General features: G+C 36.8%; 1 protein-coding gene across 3 annotated transcripts in view; it reads left to right on the forward strand.

Moving 5' to 3' along the window:
- The window catches only part of ITFG1 (integrin alpha FG-GAP repeat containing 1), a 336,603-nt gene that overhangs the window by 91,372 nt on the left and 221,827 nt on the right, over positions 1-23,404 (forward strand). For all 3 annotated transcript variants that reach the window (XM_032591243.1, XM_030298124.1, XM_030298123.1), the window contains exon 8: positions 9,271-9,352. In XM_032591243.1, coding sequence (XP_032447134.1) covers positions 9,271-9,352 — 82 coding nt within the window. The remainder of the gene's footprint in view (positions 1-9,270; positions 9,353-23,404) is intronic.

The following is a 23,404-nucleotide window of genomic DNA, read 5'->3' on the forward strand; positions in this document are numbered from 1 at the left end:
TCTTTCTTGTGATTTATTTCTAGTTTCATGATGTTGTAGTCAGAAAAGATACATGATGTGCTTCCAGTCTATTTGAATTTATTGAGACCCAGTATGTAATCTAATCTGGAGAATGGTCCACGTGCACTTGAAAAGAATGAGTATTCCGCTGTTGTAGGTCCATCCAGTATGTCATTCAACGCTATTGCTTCTTTGTTGATTTTCTGTCTGGATGATCTATCCATTGATGTAGGTGGGGTGTTAAAGCTCCCTATTATTGTATTCCTGTTGATTTTTCCTGTATGTCTGTAAGTATTTGCTTTATGTATTTAGGTACTACCATGTGGGGTACATAAATATTTACAATTAGCTGTATCATACTCTTGTTGGATTGTTCGCTTTATCATTATGTAGTGCCCTTCTTTGTCTCTTGTTGCAGTCTTTGTGTTTTGGGGTTTTTTTTTTTTAAAGTTTATTTAATGGGGGGTGGAGGGAAGGGGAAAGTGGGTGATGGGCATTGAGGAGGGCACTTTTTGGGATGAGCACTGGGTGTTGTATGGAAACCAATTTGACAATTTCATATAAAAAATAAAATAAGTTTATTCATTTATTTTGAGAGAAACTGACACAGTGCTAGTGGGGGAGGGTCAGAGAGAGAATGAGAGAGAATCCCAAGCAGGCCCCATGCTGCCAGTGCAGAGCCTGATGCAGGACTCAAACTCATGATACAGTGAGATCGTGACCTGAGCCTAAACCAAGAGTCTGACGCTTAACCCACTGAGGCACCCAGGCACCCCTACAGTCTTTTATTTAATGTCTCTTTTCTTTGATATAAGTTTTACTACCCGTTTTCTTTTCACTTGCATTTGCATGGTAAATTGTTTTCCTCACTTTACTTTCAATCTGCATGTGTTTTTAGGTCTGAAATGAGTCTCTTATAGGCAACAGATAGCTGCGTCTTGCCTTTCTACACATTCTGTCATCCTGTGTCTTTTAGTTGCAGTAGTCAGTCCATTTACATTCAGTGTAATTATTGATAGGTATGTACTTACTGCCATTTTGTTACTTGTTTTATGTCTGTTTCTGTAGTTCTTCTCTGTTCCTTTCTTCTTTTGTTGTCTTCCCTGGTGGTTTGATGGGTTTCTTTAGTGATATGCTTGGATTACTTATTCTTTATTTTTTGTGTATATTTTTTGTGTAATTTTTTGATTACATGGTTACCTTTAGGCTTATATATAACATCTTATGCATACAATACTGTGTATTGAATTGATGGTCACTTAAATTTAAACCATTCTAAAAGCACTAAGTTTTTACTCCCCACCCCCCACTATGTTTTACGTACATGACATAATGCGTTTCATCCTATTTTATTTTTTTTTAATGTTTATTTCTTTTTGAGAGAGAGAGACAGTGTGAGCAGGAGAGGGGCAGAGAGAGGGAGACACAGAATCTGAAGCAGACTCCAGGCTCAGAGCTGTCAGCACAGAACCCAACATGGGACTCAAACTCACGAACAGTGAGATCATGACCTCAGTTGAAGTGGACACTCACCGACTGAGCCACCCAGGTGCCCCATCATCCTTTTATTTTATGAGTCCCTTGACTGGTTTTTACGGATATAATTGATTTTACTGCTTTTTGTCCCCTTTAACTTTTGTACTGGTGTTATAAGTGATTAATCTGCTTTCCTTATGTTTGTATTTACCTGTGAAATTTCTTCCTTTCATAATTTTCTTACTCCTAATTATTATGGCCTTCTCTCTCCATTCATAGATTGCCTTTAACATTTCTCAGAAGGCTCAGTGTTGATGAACTCCTTTAACTTTTGTGTGTCTACGAAACATTTTATCTCTCTTTCTCTTCTGAATGTTAACTTTGTTGGGTAGAATATTCTTGGTTGCAGGTTTTTCCTTTCAGTACTTTGTTTTTTTTTTGTTTTTGTTTTTGTTTTTTTTTTATATATGAAATTTATTGACAAATTGGTTTCCATACAACACCCAGTGCTCATCCCAAAATCCTTTCAGTACTTTGAATATATCATTCCACTCCCTTTTGACCTGCAAACTTTCTGCTGGCAAATAAGCTTATAAGCCTTATGTGGTTTCCCTTGAATGTAACTGTTTTCTCTTACTGTTTTTAAAATTCTCTCTTTATCAGTACTTTATGCTATTTTAATTATTATGTGTATCATTATGAACCCTGCTTGGGTTGATTTTGTTGGGGGCTTTCTGTGCCTCCCGAATCTGGATGTCTGTTTTCTTCACCAAATGTTTTTCACCAAGGGATGTTTTCAGCTATTATTTTTTCAAATAAATTTTCTGCCCCTTTGTCTCTTCTCCATTTGGGATGCCTATAATGCAAATATCATTACACTTGATGATGTCACTGACTTCCATAAGTCTATTCTCATTTTTTATTATTCTTCTTTCTCTCTGCTCTTCAGCTTGGTTGCTTTCCATTACTCTGTCTTCCCGGTCACTAATTTGTTCTTCTCTCTCCTCTGATCTTTTATTAATTCCCTGTAGTGCTTTTTTAATTTCAGTTATTATCTTCTTGTTCTCTAATTGGTTCTTTTTTATATTTTCAATCTCTTTTTGAATGTCTCACTAAGGTTCTACACTCTTTTCTCAAGTCCAGTGAGTGTCTTTATGACCATTACTTTGAATTCTTTATGAGGCATATTGTTTATCTCCATTTCATTTAGATCTTTTGCTGTGGCTTTATATCTTTCATTTAAGAAATATTCCTATGTTTCTTCATTTTGTCTGGCTCTCTGTTATATATTAGACAAGTCGGGTATATTAGGGAAGTTTCCTGGTCTTGCAAATCATGGCAGCCTTTGGAATTAAACCTAGTAAAGCAATGTAGTAGGAGAAAACCTTCAAGAAGAGACCAGATATTCATTTGGTCTCTTCTATTGTTTTCTTTTAAAGAAAGTTAATAAAGTAAGTGATGGGCAGTAGAGACTAAGGGCTGTTCTTGCAGTAAAACAGCTGGATCAGTAATATACCCATATTGACAATAAGTTACTGGTACAGTTAAGGGAAATGTAGACTTAGTATTAATTAGTTTAAATAAAGTGTAGATTTTGTTAAATGGAGGATTTTCAGTTAGAGATTGGACAAACAATTTGTAGGATACACTAGTTGACCAAAAAAAACCCTCCAAATATCTATAAAGCCATATTAGGTAGTAGAGCTAGAGCTTTAGCAAATCTCATTAGAATGTGAATTGTGTACACAGTCCCATGCAGGTGCTCTGGGAGGCACAGAAATGAATGGAGCTTATAGGCCAAGAAGGCTAAGTATGGGCAGCTCTGGCTGGTATAATGAGGTATACAAACCTCATGCTACAAGTAGCTCAGAGACAGAGCAGTTGCTTCGGTTTGGTCTACCAAGGATCATCAGGGAAGACTCCATAAAGATGTGGTATTTGAAATGGCCAGTACAAATGAGCAGGATGTTAGTGGTTGGAAGTGAGAGAAAGAAATGGGGAAGGAAGTACACAGGAACCCAGGACATATTCAGAGAGTTGAACATGGCTGGTTTGGCCCAGAGCATGAAAAGATACTGGAAGGTAAGATAAGAAGAATTGGTTTAGACAAGATCAGCAGAAGCTTTGACTTCTAAACTAAGTAATTTAATCTTTTAAATATTTATTGAGAAGCTTCTAAACCTTTTAGGACTGAAGGTGAGATGAACAGAGTTCTCATTGTTGCCATTATCTTACTACTGCATATCAGATAAGTTTGCATGGAAAATCTGGAAGCAGGGAGATAACTTAGGTGGAATTTACTATAACCTGGGAAAGAGGTGAATGATTAAAGGAATAAAGTATTGGGAATGGCCTAGAAGGGATAAATATGAAAAATATTTATCAATGCAAGGGTAATTTGTGTTTTGTACTAGTGACCAGAGAAAAGACAAATGAAATATCTAATTTGAGGTAGGAAAAAAAAATTATTTCAGATAAGAGACATATCAAGAAGGCAATTAGTAATGTAGGAGTAGACAGAGAAAGACAAATATCATATGACTTCACTCATATGAGGGCTTTAAGAGACAAAACAGATGAACATAAGGGAAGGGAAACAAAAATAATATAAAAACAGGGAGGGAAACAAAACATCAGAGACTCTTAAATATGGAGAACAAACAGAGGGTTACTGGAGGGATTGTGGGAGGGGGCATGGGCTAAATGCGTAAGGGGCATTAAGGAATCTACCCTGAAATCATTGTTGCACCATATGCTACCTAACTTGGAACTAAATTTTAAAAAAAATTTTTTAATTAAAAAAAAAAAAGAGATATAGGACTAGAGTTCAAGGAACAGACTAGGTAAGTGTCACAAAGGAAAAGACTAAGGACAAAAATGGCAAAGCCAGACCCTTGGGCAATACCTACCACCCTTTATGTTAGAAACTTATAGTCTTGACACTATTATCATTTGGGGCCAAATAATTCTTTATCATAGAGTTCCGTCTTATGCATTGTAGGTTGTTTATCAGTATCTCTGACTTCTACTCACTTAGATGCTAGTAGCTACCTCCGATTTTTGACAATCAAAAAGATCTCCAGACATTGCCCAGTGTCCTTGGAGAACAAAATCACCCCCCTGTTGAGAATCATTACTTTATATGAATAAAGATGTAAACACAAAATAGTCATCAGATATTACTTCTTGGTCATTTTCTCAAACATTGTAAATATAACAATTTTAACATTAAATATTAAAACATATAGACCAATGTAGTGTCCTCTGTCACTGGCAGTGGGTTAGCTGCTTCAATGGCAGATGGTAGTGTTTGTAGCAGGAATAGTGGTATTATTATTAGTGTTCCTACTAGTGATAATAGTTAATGTTTACTAAATCCATACTGTCTGCATATATTCTACTAAGCACTTTATATGGACTATCTCACTAATCTTCACAAAACTTTGTAAAAATACATTTTCAAGATAAGTAAACAGATGCTTTTAGAGTAGAGCTAACTTATTTGGACCTGAAAGCTAGCAAACAGTGGAGCCAGAAGTTCAACTAGGAAATCTGTTTCTCAAATTTCTACCTGTAAGTCGTTCGTTGTACAGACAAAAGGAAAGGCAAAAGACATAGCTGCAGCAGAACCCCTAATGGCTTCAACAGTGAAGACCAGTGAGAACAGCATGGTAAAGAATGAGACCAAGTATAGTGCATTCATGTCAAATAGCAGTCCATGAAAAAAGTACTCTCAGCTCCTAAGCATAGGACTGCCATTATAAAAATACTATATAAGTGCCTAATAACTTTACATTTTGTAGAATACTTTCTAATCTGTCATTTCATTGATACCATATAGAACCCTCAAGTAGACCATATGTTTATCCCCTTCTAAGGGCTTAGAGCTGAGACCCACAACAGTAAGTGGCTGTTCCAAAGTGATACAACTTACCAATGAAAGCAGAACTAGAACCCCTGTCATCTAACTCTACATCTAGTGCCCTTTCCACTAGTCTATTCTGCTCTCTAGGTATGAAAGAGTCTTGATTATATGCTAGTATTTCCTACGTTAGATAGGTACAAAGCAATTTCATGTTTGAAAATAAGTATGGACAAAGCAGGAAAGAATGTCCAATGGAATGAAGACAGTCTCTTCAGCAAGTGCTGCTGGGAAAACTGGACAGCAACATGCGGAAGAATGAACATGGACCACTTTCTTATACCATACACAAAAATAAACTCAAAATGAATGAAAGATCTAAATGTAAGACAGGAAGCCATCAAAATCCTCGAGGAGAAAGCAGGCAAAAACCTCTTTGATCTTGGCCGCAGCAACTTCTTATTCAACATGTCTCTGGAGGCAAGGGAAACAAAAGCAAAAATGAACTTTTGGGACTTCATCAAAATAAAAAGCTTCTGCACAGCAAAGGAAACAATCAGTAAAACTAAAAGGCAACCGATGGAATGGGAGAAGATACTTGCAAACGACATATCAGATAAAGGGTTAGTATCCAAAATCTATAAAGAACTTATCAAACTCAACACCCAAAAAACAAGTAATCCAGTGAAGAAATGGGCAAAAGACATGAACAGACACTTCTCCAAAGAAGACATCCAGATAGCCAACTGACACATGAAAAAATGCTGCACATCCCTCATCATCAGGGAAATACAAATCAAAACCACAATGAGCTACCACCTCACACCTGTTAGAATGGCTAACATTAACAACTTAGGCAACAACAGATGTTGTCAAGGATGTGGAGAAAGAGGATGTCTTTTGCATTGTTGGTGGGAATGCAAGCTGGTGCAGCCACTCTGGAAAACAGTATGGAGGTTCCTCAAAAGATTAAAAATAGAACTACCCTGTGACCCAGCAATTGCACTACTAGGTATTTATCCAAGGGATATAGATGTGCTGTTTCGAAGGGACACATGCACCCCCATGTTTATAGCAGCACTATCAACCATAGCCAAAGTAAGGAAAGAGCCCAAATGTCCATCAATGGGTGAATGGATAAAGAAGATGTGGTATATATATACAATGGAGTATTACTTGGAATCAAAAAGAATGAAGTCTTGCTATTTGCAACTACATGAATGGAACTGAAGGGTATTATGCTAAGCAAAATTAGTCAGAGAAAGGCAAATATATGACTTTACTCATATGAGGACTTTAAGAGACAAAACAGATGAACATAAGGGAAGGGAAACAAAAATAATATAAAAACAGGGAGGGGGACAAAACATAAGAGACTCTTAAATATGGAGAACAAGCAGAGGGTTACTGGAGGGGTTGTGGGAGGGGGGTTGGGCTAAATGGGTAAGGGGCATTAAGGAATCTACTCCTGAAATCACTGTTGCACTATCTGCTAACTAATTTGGATTTAAATTAAAAAAAAATAAAGTTAAAAGTGAAAATAAGTATGGTCATACTTCACTTTAAAATGTGTTATCTAATAAGAGTAATAACATGTTGATAAAGTTTATAGAATCATTTTTATCAAATATTAAATATGTAAATGATACTAATCTGAATTGAGATTGAGTTATATACTTTTCTATTACCAATTAGAGCAAAGAATAAGTAATGATAATAAAGGGAAGTTAAATTTGATAAAGTATTATCTTCCCCTAATTATGTCATATATATAATGTATTCTGCATGCTCTCACTGTAGCAAGAATATGTTCTTTTTCCCCAGTGACTGAAAGGAACTATTGCTTTTGTTCTACTGAGGTTCGGGGTTAATATGGCATCTTAGACATGGGAGACCATCACCTGGGAAGTACTCAGTGTTTCTTGATGGAAATGCACCATGAGGTTATATCCAGAAACACTTCTACATATACTTATTAAGTTTAACAGAACTTCACTGGAGTAATTTGTTCACTTGAATCAGTATAATGAGTTGACATTCCTCTTTATGTTAACGTGAAGCTGATGTAGTTTAAAAGAGATTTTCCATTTATCCTAGAACCATTATGTCCACTCTACAGAGTGAACATATGCTATGATGTTTCTAAAGTGCAAAGGCAGTGGGAACTTCAGTCAGAGATTTGGCACCTTTGATATATCTCTAATGTAACTTCAGGTACTCCATAAGACTGGAGGGGAATCATAAGTTTAAGACACTATGTAAATAAGATTTCTATAGAAGCATCATTCAAAAAGTATATCAGATACTTTAGTAATCGTAGGGGAAACATGTTTCTGCATGCAGATAACACTGTTAAAATGATTGGAAAATACTTGATTTGTCACAAGACAAATCTTACCCACTTACTCATGTTCCTCGAGCATTTGGTCTTCATGTTTTCAATGCAGCAGTGCCTTTCTCTAAAATAGCAGAAGTGACTCCTTATAAAATTAACTTGCAAATCTGCAGTATCCTTAGAAATTTTTTAAATTTTTATAATATTTTCAACATATAGTTATCTATATAAAGTATATAGTAATCAAAGTCAGTATGTCAAATAGTGAGTAGAAATGTCAATGATAAAAAGAATGCTCTGTATAGAACTAAGTGCTCCAAATTCAGTTTTTTGGTTGATTTTTCTGGTGTTGTAATCTAAAATTGTAGAAAAGGAGGGCACCTGGGTGCCCAACTCTTGATTTTGGCTCAGGTCAAATCCCACGGTCATGGATTCGGGGTCCATGTTGGGCTCTGCAGTTAACGTAGAGCCTGCTTAAGATTCTCTCTCTCTCTCTCTCTCTCTCTCTGTCTCTCTCTCTCTGTCTCTCTCACTCTGTCTCTCTCCCCTGCTTGTGCTGTATAAATGAATGAATGAATAAATAAAATTATAGAAAGGAAAGGCAATTCTCCATTTGGAAAGAGTAACTGAAACAAAGGATCTCTAATGGGTTTTCTTTCTTGTTTAGCTTAGCCTCCTCTCCTTAGCACCTACCAGTTGTTGTAATCCTTTGTTCCCTTTTCACAATGATACACAAACTTGAGTTGAGTTGCTAATGAATGGCCCTTTAAGGATCCATGGAATTATCATCTCATTTGAATCTTTTTTTTTTTTTTTTTTTTTTTGAGAGAGAAAGAAAGAGATCGCACACAAGCCAGGGAGAGGGTCATGGGTTGGGGGAGAGATAGGGAGAGAGACAGAGACAGAGACAGAGAAAGACAAAGAATGAATCATAAGAAGAAGGTTCCATGCTCAGTGCAGAGCCTGACGTAGGGCTCTGTCTCACAACCCTGGGATCATGACCTGAGCCAAAATCAAAAGTCAGATGCTCAACCAACTGAGCCACCCAGTCACCCCTCATCTCATTTGAATCTTGATATTTTTTCTTAATTGTACCCAATAGAAGTCTTCTTCCTTTGAAATCTATAAAACAGTGTCTTTGCTACTTACTTGTGCCACTTATGTGTTACCTTCAGAAGTTCTATTTTCTTGACATATCTTATCTCCCAATTGAACTGGAAGCTCCCTGAAGGTAGGATCTATTTTTTATACTTCTTTATATTTCCAAATATAAAGAATATACCAAGTACACTCCTATTTCCACAGTACTTGAAAGGAGAAGACACTCATTATGTCTGAAATTATAATGAAGATTTAGTAAAGAATATAACACCAGAAGGCAAGGAAAGCACTCCAGGCAATTTTTATCAACTCACATCAGTTGCTTTTTCTTTCTTTTTTTTATGGTAAAAGTAGAACAGGAAAGTGAATAGTTTTTTTGTAGTACAACAAAAGCCTTAAATTATTTATTTCCCTGCCTCAGTTAAAATGCTTTGTTTCACACTTGACAGATGAATGGATTATAATAGGCTAATCCAAACTTTTCTGCCATTAACAGGATGGAAATTTCTCTGTCAATACTGTATTTGAAAAACCTCAAAATATGGTGGTGATTGGACAGTCAGCATTTGCAGACTTTGGTAAGATTCTTTTCATCTTTCAAATTCTACCCCTCTCTCTAACCTAGTCATATTAATTTCCCATACCTGAATATAATTGTATTGTCTTCAGAACTATTAAAGATTTAAAAGGTGTCTTTTCCAGTATTATACATGGCATGTGGTCAATTCCTTAACACAAGAAGGGGCCATTTATGACATTTATGTTTAAAGTATAATTTGAACTTAAGGGACTCCTGTTTGCAGGAGTAACATGCAAAACAAGGAAGTCTGTTGAGGCTTTTCTAAAGGATACCAACTAGTGATTATCGTGAAGTCTTCATACATTTCTAAATGATGGAACAAAAAAAATTGGGAGTTAACCTGACCTCTTGAAACTTGAATACTAAAAACCATTTCTATTTACATCATAATTTCAAAGAAGAGTAACATCTATTGTGAATTTGCCAGATGAGGACACATGAATCTCTGTTTTCCTTAAGATTCTACACTGTAAATCAAGTTCACTTTGGTTAGGAACTTCCAAAGCATGTATGCCTCTTTCATCATTTGTCAGTTATTATTAAAAAGGATTTTGTATTAGATAGTAAAGTAGTCTAGATGACCACTACCTAGGAGTTTAAAGCCCACTCTCCTCCTACTTTTCCTTCATTCTGCCAATAAATACCTCAGCTTCTTCCTCAGAATCCAGATGACATGTCACCATGTCCAGAGGCCTCAGCTCCCTCATTTGTCAAATTTCAATGACAATTGTATCTACCTCCCAAGACTATAGTGAGGAACACAATGTGAATAAAGTACACTATTGGGCACATAGTAATATGACAATAAATTACTGTATAACATCTTTTCATTGGACTTACCTGTTTTTTTGTTGTCATTACTGCTCTTTGCTCAGTTGGCTCAATCAGCTCTTTTTTCAGTGTCATAGAAATGAATCCCAAGGCAGCTATAACATGTTTAATAGTGTTATTTGAGGGGTACCTGGCTGGCTCAGTCAGTTAAGCGCTGGTCTCTTCATTTCGGGTCAGGTCATGATCTCGTGGTTCGTGAGATTAAGCTTCATGTCAGGTTCTGCAACAGTGCAGAGCCTGCTTGGGATTCTCTCCCTCCTTCTCTCTCTGCCCCTTCGTATGTGTGCATGTGTGCATGCACACTCTCTCAAAAATAAATAAATAAACTTTAAAAAATAGTGTTATTTGATAGAAATATCAATATCTCTATGTTGTACTGTATTTTAGTTTGGTTATGTTGCATGTTACTCTGATTTTGAGCTCATTTCTGGTTCCTGATTTACATATAGTCTTTAATAAGCAAATAGTGAAGTTACACATGAAAATTTTTTTAAATTTGCTGACTGACTTGATAAGTTGGATTGACAACAAATCCTTTTGCAAGTCTTCCTCTAGAAAAAAAAATTATATAATTTTCAATGGTACACATACCTCCCTTAACTCTAGTTAAGAACTTCTATTTGTGTTATGATCGTGTGTTTTATATAAGTGCCTTGACTTTAACAACATTATTGGTAGCTTTTCTTAAAATTTATTTAAATTTGACTAACCATAGACTTTTACATGCAGGTATTGTTCAAATGTGCAGAATATAGGATATAGCCCATTAAGAAACATAACTATATTTCCCCACTATTTTTAATGACTTTAGGTAGCATATCAGTAAACACTTTTATTCATTTTCTTTTAATATGAAATTTATTTTCAAATTGGTTTCCCTACAACACCCAGTGCTCATCCCAACTGGTGCCCTCCTCAATACCCATCACCCACCTACCCCTCCCTCCCACCCCCATCAACTCGCAGTTTGTTCTCAGTTTTTAACAGTCTCTTATGCTTTGCCTCTCTCCCTCTCTAACCTGTTTTTTTTTCTTCCCCTCCCCCATGGTCTTCTGTTAAGTTTCTCAGGATCCACATAAGAGTGAAAACATATGGTATCTGTCTTTCTCTGTATGACTTATTTCACTTAGCGTAACACTCTCCAGTTCTATCCACGTTACTAAAAAAGGCCATATTTCATTCTTTCTCATTGCCACGTAGTATTCCATTGTGTATATAAACCACAATTTCTTTATCCATTCATCAGTTGATGGACATTTAGGCTCTTTCCATAATTTGGCTATTGTTGAAAGTTCTGCTCTAAACATTGGGGTACAAGTGCCCCTATGCATCAGTACTCCTGTATCCCTTGGGTAAATTCCTAGCAGTGCCATTGCTGGGTCATAGGGTAGATCTATTTTTAATTTTTTGAGGAACCTCCACACTATTTTCCAGAGCGGCTGCACCAGTTTGTATTCCCACCAACAGTGCAAGAGGGTTCCCGTTTCTCCACATCCTTGCCAGCATCTATAGTCTCCTGATTTGTTCATTTGACCACTTTGCATGGCATGAGGTGATATCTGAGTGTGCTTTTGATTTGCATTTCCCTGATGAGGAGTGACATTGAGCATGTTTTCATGTGCCTGTTGGCCATCTGGATGTCTTCTTTAGAGAAGTGTCTATTCATGTTTTCTGCCCATTTCTTCACTGGATTATTTGTTTTTCAGGTGTGGAATTGGTGAGCTCTTTATAGATTTTGGATACTAACCCTTTATCTGATATGTCATTTGCAAATATCTTTTCCCATTCTGTTGGTTGCCTTTTAGTTTTGTTGATTGTTTCCTTTGCTGCGTAGAAGCCTTTTATCTCATGAGATCCCAATAGTTCATTTTTGCTTTTAATTCCCTTGCCTTTGGGGATGTGTCAAGTAAGAAATTGCTGCGGCTGAGGTCAGAGAGGTTTTTTCCTGCTTTCTCCCTTAGGGTTTTGATGGTTTCCTGTCTCACATTCGGGTCCTTTATCCATTTTGAGATTGTTTTTGTGAATGGTGTAAGAAAGTGGTCTAGTTTCATCCTTCTGCATTTTGCTGTCCAGTTCTCCCAGCACCATTTGTTAAAGAGACTGTCTTTTTTCCATTGGATATTCTTTCCTGCTTTGTCAAAGATTAGTTGGCCGTACTTTTGTGGATCTAATTCTGGGGTTCTATTCTATTCTATTGGTCTGTGTGTCTGTTTTTGTGCCAATACCATACTGTCTTGATGATGACAGCTTTGTAGTAGAGGCTAAAGTCTGGAATTGTGATGGCTCCCGCTTTGATCTTCTTCTTCAATATTACTTTGGCTATTCAAGGTCTTCTGTGGTTCCATATGAATTTTAGGATTGCTTGTTCTAGCTTCGAGAAGAATGCTGGTGCAATTTTGATTGGAATTGCATTGAATGTGTAGATAGCTTTGGGTAGTATTGACATTTTAACAATATTTACTCTTCCAATCCATGAGCATGGAATGTTATTCCATTTCTTTGTATCTTCTTCGATTTCCTTCATAAGCTTTCTATAGTTTTCAGCATACAGATCTTTTACATCTTTGGTTAGATTTATTCCTAGGTATTTTATGCTTCTTGGTGCAATTGTCAATGGGATCAGTTTCTTTATTTGTCTTTCTTTTGCTCATTATTAGTGTATAAGAATGCAACTGATTTCTGTACATTGATTTTGTATCCTGAGACTTTGCTGAATTCATGTGTCAGTTCTAGCAGACCTTTGGTGGAGTCTGTCAGGTTTTCCATGTATAATATGTCATCTGCAAAAAGTGAAAGCTTGACTTCATCCTTGCCAGTTTTGATGCCTTTGATTTCATTTTGTTGTCTGATTGCTGATGCTAGCACTTCCAACACTATGTTAAACAACAGCAGTGAGAGTGGACATCCCTGTTGTGTTCCTGATCTCAGGGGGAAAGCTCTCAATTTTCCCCCATTGAGGATGATATTAGCTGTGGGTTTTTAATGAATGGCTTTGATGATGTTTAAGTATGTTCCTTCTATCCTGACTTTCTCAAGCGTTTTTATTAAGAAGGGATGCTGAATTTTATCAGATGCTTTTTCTGCATTGATTGACAGGATCATATGGTTCTTTTCTTTTCTTTTATTAATGTGATGTATCACATTGATTGATTTGCAAATATTGAACCAGCCCTGCAGCCCAGGCATGAATCCTACTTGATCTCATTTACTCATGGTGAATAATTCTTTTTATATGCTGTTGAATTTGATTTGCTAGTATCTTACTGAGAATTTTTGCATCCGTATTCATCAGGGATATTGGCCTGTACTTCTTTTTTTTTTTTTTGCTGGGTGTCTGTCTGGTTTAGGAATCAAAGTAATACTGGCTTTATAGAATGAGTCTGGAAGTTTCCCTTCCCTTTCTATTTTTAGGAACAGCTTGAGAAGAGTAGGTATTATCTCTGCTTTAAATGTCTAGTAGAATTCCCCTGGGAAGCCATCTGGTCCTAGACTCTTATTTGTTGGGAGAGTTTTAATAACTGATTCATTTTCTTTGCTGATTATTGGTCTGTTCAAGCTTTCTATTTCTTCCTGTTTGAGTTTTGAATGTGTGTGGGTGCTTGGGATTTTGTCCATTTCTTCCAGGTTGTCCAGTTTGTTGGCATATAATATTTCATAGTATTCCCTGATAATTGCTTGTATTTCTGAGGGATTGGTTGTAAAAATTCCATTTTGATTCATGATTTTATCAATTTGGGTCGTCTCCCTTTTCTTTTTGAGAAGCCTGCCTAGAGGTTTATCAATTTTGTTTATTTTTTCAAACAACCAACTCTTCGTTTCATTGATCTGCTCTACAGTTTTCTACATTGAACTGCAATACAGTTTTCTATATTGTTTATTTCTGCTCTGATCTTTATTATTTCTCTTCTTCTGCTGGGTTTGGGGTGTTGCTGTTCTGCTTCTATTTCCTTTAGGTGTGCTATTACATTTTGTATTTGGGATTTTTCTTGTTTCTTGAGATAGGCCTGGATTGCAATGTATTTTCCTCTCAGGACTGCCTTCACTGCATCCCAAAGTGTGTGGATTGTTGTATTTTCATTTCCATTTGTTTCTGTATATTTTTTAATTTCTTCTCTAATTGCCTGGTTGACCCATTCATTCTTTAGTAGGGTGTTTTTGACCTCCATGCTTTTGGAGGTTTTCCCGACTTTTTCCTGTGGTTGATTTCAAGCTTCATAGCATTGTGGTCTGAAAGTGTGCATGGTAGGATCTCAATTCTTTTATACTTATGCTGTGATTTGTCTTGGAGAATGTCCCATGTGCACTCGAGAAGAAAGTATATTCTGTTGCTTTGGGATGCAGAGTTCTAAATATATTGTCAAGTCCATCTGATCCAATGTATCATTCAGGGCCCTTGTTTCTTTATTGATCCTGTGTCTAGATGATCTATCCATTTCTGTAAGTGGAGTATTAAAGTCCCCTGCAATTACCACATTGTTATCAGTAAGGTTGCTTATGTTTGTGATTAATTGTTTTATATATTTGGGGGCTCCCGTATTCGGCGCATAGACATTTATAATTGTTAGCTCTTCCTGATGGATAGACCCTGTAATTCTTATATAATGCCCTTCTTCCTCTCTTGTTACAGCCTTTAATTTAAAGTCTAGTTTGTCTGATATAAGTATGTCTACTCCAGCTTTCTTTTTACTTCCAGTAGCATGATAGATGGTTCTCCATCCCTTCACTTTCAATCTAAAGGTGTCCTCAAGTCTAAAATGAGTCTCTTGTAGACAGCAAATAGATCGGTCTTGTTTTTTTTTCCACTCTGATACCCTATGTCTTTTGGTTGGAGCATTTAGTCCATATACATTCAGTGTTATTATAGAATGATACGGGTTTAGAGTCATTGTGATGTCTGTAGGTTTCATGCTTGTAGTGATGTCTCTGGTCCTTTGTGGTCCTTGCAACATTTCACTCACAGAATCCCCCTTAGGATCTCTTGTAGGGCTGGCTTAGTGGTGATGAATTCCTTCAGTTTTTGTTTGTTTGGGAAGACCTTTATCTCTCCTTCTATTCTAAATGACAGACTTGCTGGATAAAGGATTCTCAGCTGCATATTTTTTTTCTGTTAATCACATTGAAGATTTACTGCCATTCCTTTCTGGCCTTCCAAGTTTCAGTAAATAAGTCTGCTACTAGCCTTATGGGTCTCCTTTTATATGTTAGAGTGTGTTTATCCCTAGCTGCTTTCAGAATTTTCTCTCTATCCTTGTATTTTGCCAGTTTCACTATGATATGTCTTGCAGAAGATCCATTCAAGTTACATCTGAAGGGAGTTCTCTGTGCCTCTTGGATTTCACTGCCTTTTTCCTTCCCCAGATCAGGGAAGTTCTCAGCTATGATACGTTCAAGTACACCTTCAGCCCCTTTCTCTCTCTTCCTCTTCTTCTGGAATTCCCATGATATGGATATTGTTCCGCATGGTTGCATCACTTAGTTTTCGAATTCTTCCCTCATACTCCTGGATTTTTTTATCTCTCTTTTTCTCAGCTTCCTCTTTTTCCATAATTTTATCTTCTTCTTCACCTGTTCTCTCCTATGCCTCTTCAATCTGAGCTGTGGTCATCTCCATTTTATTTTGCACCTTGTTTATAGCATTTTTTAGCTTCTCATGACTATTTCTTAGTCCCTTAATCTCTGTAGCAATAGATTCTCTGCTGTCGTCTATATTTTTTTCAAACCCATTGTTTAATTTTATGACTATTATTCTAAATTCTCGTTCCGTTATATTGCTTAAATCGTTTTTGATCAGTTCGTTAGGTCTCACTACTTCCTGGAGTTTCTTTTGAGCAGAATTCTTCCATTTCGTCATTTTGGTTAGTCCCTGGGGTGGCCCGGAACTGCAGGGCACTTCCCCTGTGCTGCCTGGAGTAATTTGTGTTAGTGGGCGGGGCCACAGCCAGACCTGATGTCTGTCCCCAGCCCACTGCTGAGGCCACAGTCAGACTGGTGTGTACCTTATCTTCCCCTCTCCCAGGGGCAGGACTCACTGTGGAGTGGTGTGGCCCCTGTCTGGGCTACTTGCACACTCCCAGGCTTGTGGTGCTGCTTTGATGGGATCTCGTGTATTAGCCGGGGTGGATCTGCAAGGTGTTCAGGGGTGGGAGGGGCAGGTTTAGCTTGCTTTGCCTTTTGTGGTCCCCTGCGGGAGGGGCCCTTTAGCACTGGGAGGGAGGCAGGCAGGCAGACCCATCTGAGGGATGGGTCCAGAGAAGCACAGCGTTGGGTGTTTGCACTGTGCAAGCAAGTTCAGTGATGGGAACTGGTTCCCTTTGGGATTTTGTGTGGGATGGGAGAGGGAGATGGCCCTGGCCAGCGCCTTTGTTCCCTGCCGAGCTGAGCTCTGTCTTCCAGGGCTCAACACCTTTCCCTCTGGGTGTCCTCTCGCCCTCCCGCTCTCCGAGCAGAGCTGTTGACTTATAACATTCCAGATGGTAAGTCCTGCTGGCTCTCAGAACTCACGAAGTCCAGCCCCTCTGCTTTTGCAAGCCAGATTCGGGGATTCCGCCTTGCTGGGCAGGCTGCCCTTCCACCACCCCGTCTCCCTCCCACCAGTCCGTGTAGCATGCACCGCCTCTCTGCCCTTCCTACCCTCTTCTGTGAGCCTCTTGTCTACACTTGGCTCCAGAGAGTCTGTTCTGCTAGTCTTCTGGCAGCTTTCTGGGTTATTTAGGCAGATGTGGGTGGAATCTAACTGATCAGCAGGATGAGGTGAGCCCAGTGTCCTCCTGCGCCACCATCTTCCAAACCTCTCCCTGCTAAACACTTTTAATATATCAGTAAACCCTAAGTAAATATCCATAATGTCTTTTAAAGAATCCATGTATTTTTAGTTGAGTATTATTAAAAAACAAGACTGCTAATGAGTGCAGAAAAGCAGATGGCATTGAATAAGGTTATGAATATTAATATAAACAAAATATACATTTTCTAAACATTAGAATACATCTGTGAATTGCATCCTGCCCTCCATCCTCAACTCCTTCTCCACCCGCACTCTCTTAGAACCAAGTCAAGTTTGACTGACAGCCAGGAAGTCAGCATGATTTCAGAAATTCACCATTTACCAAATAGATAAAAAAAAAATAAAAGCACATGCTGGAAAATGATGGAGCTCACAGGAAGAATCCTGTACCAGAAAAGAGGGTTTGAATGGCTCCCAGTTCACTTAAGTTGTCTAGGAACAGAAGGTTTTTTTACAGCTATGATGAAGTTTTTAGCTGCTAATAAAAAATATTTTGTTAAAGATTAAAAAAATCTACTTTAAAGTTAGGCTCTTCTGGTATAGAATAAGGGTAGGGTGATTTGAAATCACACAAATCAAGAGTCTTTACCAAAAAATCAACAGAATAATTGTTTAGACTAATTATGTTGTTTATTTCTTTTATAAGACAAATTCTATACCAGAAATTAGCTAAATAAAACACCATAGAGTATTATGCAGCTGATGAAAATGATGGTTTTGAAGATTCTGTTCAAAGTAAAGAACAGAACAGTGTTACACAATGTAATCATCTGAAACAAAACCAGACTAGAAAGAATATTTCAGACTGATAGTCATGGTTATGTGAAAGCAGGTTAATAGGTTATCTTATTCCCTGTGTTTCATATTTTCTGTTATGTAGTCAGATTGATTTAATATATGAGCTTAATTATGAAAAAGTAAATTATGGAAGGGTAATAATTAGCAATGGCAAGAAAGACAGCAAAGTATGTGCTTAAAGTGTTGTTAGATATTTTTGTCATACTATTTCTAACTAAGTTCATATATAAGTGATCCTATCCTGAGTTGCATGAAATCTTTAGAGTGGTCATATACTTTAACAAGATCTTTAACTCCTACAAATAAAATACAAAACTTAGACCTTTGTTATGTTTCAAATATTATACTGAATGCCATGTAAGAATGCAGAGATTTTTAAGATAAGGTCCTTGCCTTTAAGTAATTTGTAGTCTTGGGACGCCTGGGTGGCTCAGTCAGTTGGGCATCTGACTTACGCTCAGGTCATGATCTCTCAGTTCACGAGCTCAAGCCCTGCATTGGGCTCTGTGCTGACGGCTCAGAGCCTGGAGCCTGCTTCGAATTCTGTCTCCCGCTTTCTCTGCCCTTCCCCCGTTCATTCTCTCTCTCTGTCTCTCTCTCTCTCTCTCGATAATGATTTAACATAAAAAAAAATTTAATAAAAAAATAAATTTGTGGCTCAGTCTTGTGGCTCAGTCGGTTAAGCATCCAACTTTGGCACAGGTCCTGATTTCGCAGTTCGTAAGTTCAAGCCCTGTGTCAAGCTCTGTGCTGACAGCTCAGCCTGGAGCCTGCATTGGATTCTGTGTCTCCTCTCTTTGCCCCTCCCCCACTCATGCTCTTTCTCTCTCAAAAATAAATAAACATTAAGAAGAAAGAACAAAATTTGTAGTCTTGGGCACCTGGGTGGCTCAGTCAGTTGGGCACCTGGTTCTTAGTTTTGGCTTAGGTCACAATCTCATGGGTTCGTGGAATTGAGCCTTGCACGGGGCTCTGCACTGGCAGTGCAGAGACTGCTTGGGATTCTCTCCCTCGCTCATGCATGCATACTCACATGCTCTGTCTCTAAATAAATAAACTTAAAATATATTTTTTTCAAATATATATATGTGTGTGTGTGTGTGTATGTATATATATATATATATATATATATATAGTCTATTTTGTGTGTGTGTGTGTGTGTGTGTGTATATATATATATATATATATATAGTCTAATTTGGAAAACAAAAGACAAATTTGAAAAAGCACAGGAATAAAGAAACAACTACCATAATATAAGAGACACCAGACTGTATTTCACTGTTAATTACAGAATTAATGCCATAGACAAGATGTAAAGTCTTATGGCAAATTGAATCACTTTAGGCTAAGAAAGGGTAGGAAGGTTCATGGAAGATGTGAGATTTTGGACTGGACTTTGAAACAACTCTGATGTTTGGTTAAAAATATACAGAGGTATAAAAATAGGGTGTGGTTAGTGACTAGTGAATACACCACTTAGGCTTGAATATCGTTTCTGTAAAAATGTAAAAACATAAAAATGGACTGGGAACACATTGAATTACCAAATGAGTAGCAGGTGAACAAATGTTAATTTTGTGCAGTGAAAGCAGTGGAAAGTAGTAGAGCAGTTTTGGACATCTCTGTGTTAATACCTTTTTTAAATTAACTTCAGAAAGTAATGTTAAAATCTTCTGGTCTTTTAGGGCATGCAGAAGGTATTGCTCCTTAGACATAGAATAGGAATTCAAGTGGAAATTACTAGAATCTCTAAGATGCTTGAGATTTTTATATCAAAAGGGAGGCACATTTAAAGTTTAAAATACAGGTTTTAATAGGGATAAAAACCAGTCAGGAGACAGATCAAGGCATGAGGTGTTAAGAGCATGCACTTAACTACATCAATTAATGGAGGAACAAGTGTGAGAAACATAAAGAAACAATCAGTCAATTTAGTGATTGATTTGACTGTAGTGAATTAAAAAAAAAAATCCCTGAATGACTAAAAGAATTATTTTCTATAGCATCCTTCATAGAGATAGGTAATTAGGAGAGAAAGCTTGTTTGGATACTTAGAGATACTTTAGAGTCATCACATTAGTTATACTAATAAGACAACAAAGCGGGAACATTTAAGAAACCTAGTTTCAGGAATACAGCAAGGCAAGTTTAAAAGTCCTCCAAGAGCTAAGAAGTCAAGACCTGAAGAGGGTATAAACAACTTTACAGAGGAATAAGGAGGGAGAAAAACAAGCACTACAAGGTGGTCAGAAACCATTGACAATATTATGACCAAGAAAAGGCCTTTTCATTTACAGGTCACAAGGGCACTAATGGCCTAAAAGATATTGTCTGCAGAACTCTTTAGCAGTCTCTGAGCCTTAGAGATCAGCTCATAAATAGTGGCTGCCACTGGTTAGTGTCAGATGAGATACTTGGGGAATCTGCAACCCATAGATGCATCTAATAAGCAGTCATGTTGTAGAAAGCATGTTTTATATCTTATCCTACTATGTAACACTTTTAAACTATATGTTAGAGTTGGGTCAGAATATTATATTCTAGAATTTCTGTAAATAAGATGGTACCTCTTTATTAAATTATATAGGACAAAAAAGTCAAGAAACATAAGGTACATTTTTTCTATCAAATAGAATTATATAAACCAGGCTTAGAGAAAACATTAATTTTGTATACAATGCCAGATACAGTAGAAATCAATAAAGAGCTACAAAACTAAAGGGAAAGTAGAAAGCTTAATAGGGTGGCTCAGTCATTTGAGTGTCCAACTTCAGCTCAGGTCATGATCTCACAGTCCTTGGGTTCGAGCCCCACTTTGCACTTTGCAATGACAGCGTGAAGCCTGCTTTGAATTCTCTATCTCCCTCTCTCTCTCTGCCCCTACCCTGCTCATGCACTCTTTCTCTCAAAAATAAGTAAACATTAAAAAATATTTTTAAAAAGGAAACCTTCATAGAATGTTAGCATATTCTATAGATTGAATCATTTTAAATCTCATAATAAATAAATTTATATATCCAAATCTGATGCTAACTTGTGTATATCAGATCATCATAAGGAGATCACATTTTATTCTGTAAGCGAAGGGAGGATATCTAGCATGTTGTTGGTAAAGCCTGGAAATGGTCAATCAGATCATCTAAATAATTTTATAAGAAATAAAAGGGCTAATGAAAATTAAAAACTTGGTCACCCTTGATATTTCAAGATATCAAACCCTTTAAATATTGTGCTGGTTGAGACCAAATATTCAATTGAGTATTCCCTTGCCTAGCCCAGGAAATAATCATTGATAATCTTAAAGTGAAAGAGAAAAAGCAAGAAACTTCAAAATCAAATTATTTTACGAAGTCTAGATGCTACTAGATAAAAATTAGATTTTAATCCAAATTAACCATGGTAGAACTGAAATGCTGAGTTCAAAGTAACGTGACAGTTATATTTTCTCTTGTTTTACAGTTAGATATATATTTAATTACAAGCTGTTAAATTAAAATTATTTCTTGTTAGTGCTTGATTTGGTAATAAAAGTAAATCAGATGAGCCATGTGTGGAAATTTAAATTTATTATTTAGCCTGAATGCTAATGGAGAGCTGAATGTTCATATTCTCTTTTACAAAAGAATTTTGAAAATTAAATGCCTTCAAGTAGATGATGATCATACTATAAAAGAGGTTGTATAGGGGAAAGTTCTAGGTGTTATGTTTCCTGGGCCTATTTTCAGTATGAGTCATTTAAGACTACCTTTTATTTCAAAGACTTAATAGTGGAGTCTGTTTGTTTGTTTCACACACTTGTAAACTGGCTGCTCTTTTGTTAAGTAGCTTTATTTGTTTTTTCATCAAAAAGTGACACTGAATTCCAATTGAGAATAATCAGTAAAAGAAAAACATGCTTGAGGTTTCAGATACTCTCTCTTAAATGTACTACCATAGCTCCTTCATTGCCAATCAGAATTTATTAAGTAGATTCAAATACAGAATATTTTCATATATGGAGTATGGACAAATTAGATATAATTCTTAGATTGAAGGAATTTGAAATATAATACTTGTATTCCTTTGAATGAATTTATGATACAAACATATCAATCAGATAGTTTATTCTTTAAAATTGTATGGTGATCACTTATTTTTCCATTCAGTTTTCTTCCTGTTTTATACCAAAAGATATATAAGATGTTAATGTATTCAAAAAATATTTTTTGAGTGCCTACTGTTTGGACTGCTCTATTCTAGCTGCTTGGCATATACCACAAGTGAAGCATATGAGAACCCTGTCCTTATGAAGTTTAAATTCAAGGGGAGAAAGTCAAGAAGAATTCATTAAATTAGTAAGGTGTTTTTAGAAAGTGGTAAGAGCTTTGAAGAAATAAAGTATTGTAATGGGAAGTGAGAGGGGCTATGTTCTGTAGCTGATTAGAGGTCATATTTGACCCAAGATGAAGTCACATGAGGTTTTGGGAAACTGTTCCATGTAGAGATAACACCGAAGCAAATGTTGAAGGAACAAAAAGAAGTCTGGCACTTGGCCAGGTCTTTAGAGCCTTGTAGACCAAAGTAAAGACTTTGGATTTTATTCAAAATGTAATTGGAAGCTTCAAGAAGACTTGTTTGTAGGATATGCAATTAACCAGGCAAAAGATATGATGACTTGGACCTGTGTAATCATTAGGAGATAAGAGAAGGGGTCATACTTAGGAGATGTTGGAGACAAAGTTGACGGGACTTACTGATTGATATTGGAGGGAAGAGAAGAAGAAAGGATGACTTACAGGTTTGGGGCTTGAACAACTGTCTGGATATTGATACCATTAACCGAGGTAGAAAAGGAGTAGAAAGAGGAAGTTCTGTTAATAGTTCTGTTTTGGACATGTTAAGTTTGAGATGTCTGTTCCACACTAAAACAAGATACAAATGGGAGATACAAGCTCTGGAGAGGCACAGAGTTGGGTATCATTGTATCCTTGTTAAAATGCCTTTTAGATGATGGATGAGGGGTAAATGAAAGAGTACCTGCCCAAAGTATCCCACCTTTCTTCCTAATTGTATAAAAATGTAACTGTATTCCAGCCACATTGGCCTCTTTGTATCCTTCAGACAGGCCAGGCATGGTTTCCCCTGAGGGCTTCTGCCCTTGCTCATTCCTCTCTGTAGAATGTTCTTTCTCCAGATATTTCTCATGGGTCACTCCCTCATTATTGCTAAAATAATGCCCATTGCAGGCTACCTTCTCTGATCACTGTATTTAAATTCTACCCCTCCCCCCCCCCAGCACTCCTATGTCCTTTCCCTCTTTATTTTTCTCCATAGCATTGAACAGTGGCATATACTGCATTTTACTCTTGTACTCACTAGAATATACTCCATTGTTGTGTTTTGTCCACTGCTATATATCATGCCTGGAGCAGTGCCAGTCACTTTGTAAATTCTCAATGAATAATTTTGAATGAATAATTTAATTAAATGAAAATATATTCTAGTTTATTTAACTAATTGGTTTTTAAGAATTGGGCCCAAATTTAGGATATATTTTAAGTATCTTTAACCCTAATCCTACTAAACCAGAACTTCTAAGTGTCATTTACATGATGAGGACTGATCTAACATTATTTTTGCTCATTTTGATTAAAG

The sequence above is a fragment of the Lynx canadensis genome, chromosome E2 (assembly GCF_007474595.2).
Source record: "Lynx canadensis isolate LIC74 chromosome E2, mLynCan4.pri.v2, whole genome shotgun sequence".
Taxonomy (NCBI): Eukaryota; Metazoa; Chordata; class Mammalia; order Carnivora; family Felidae; genus Lynx; species Lynx canadensis.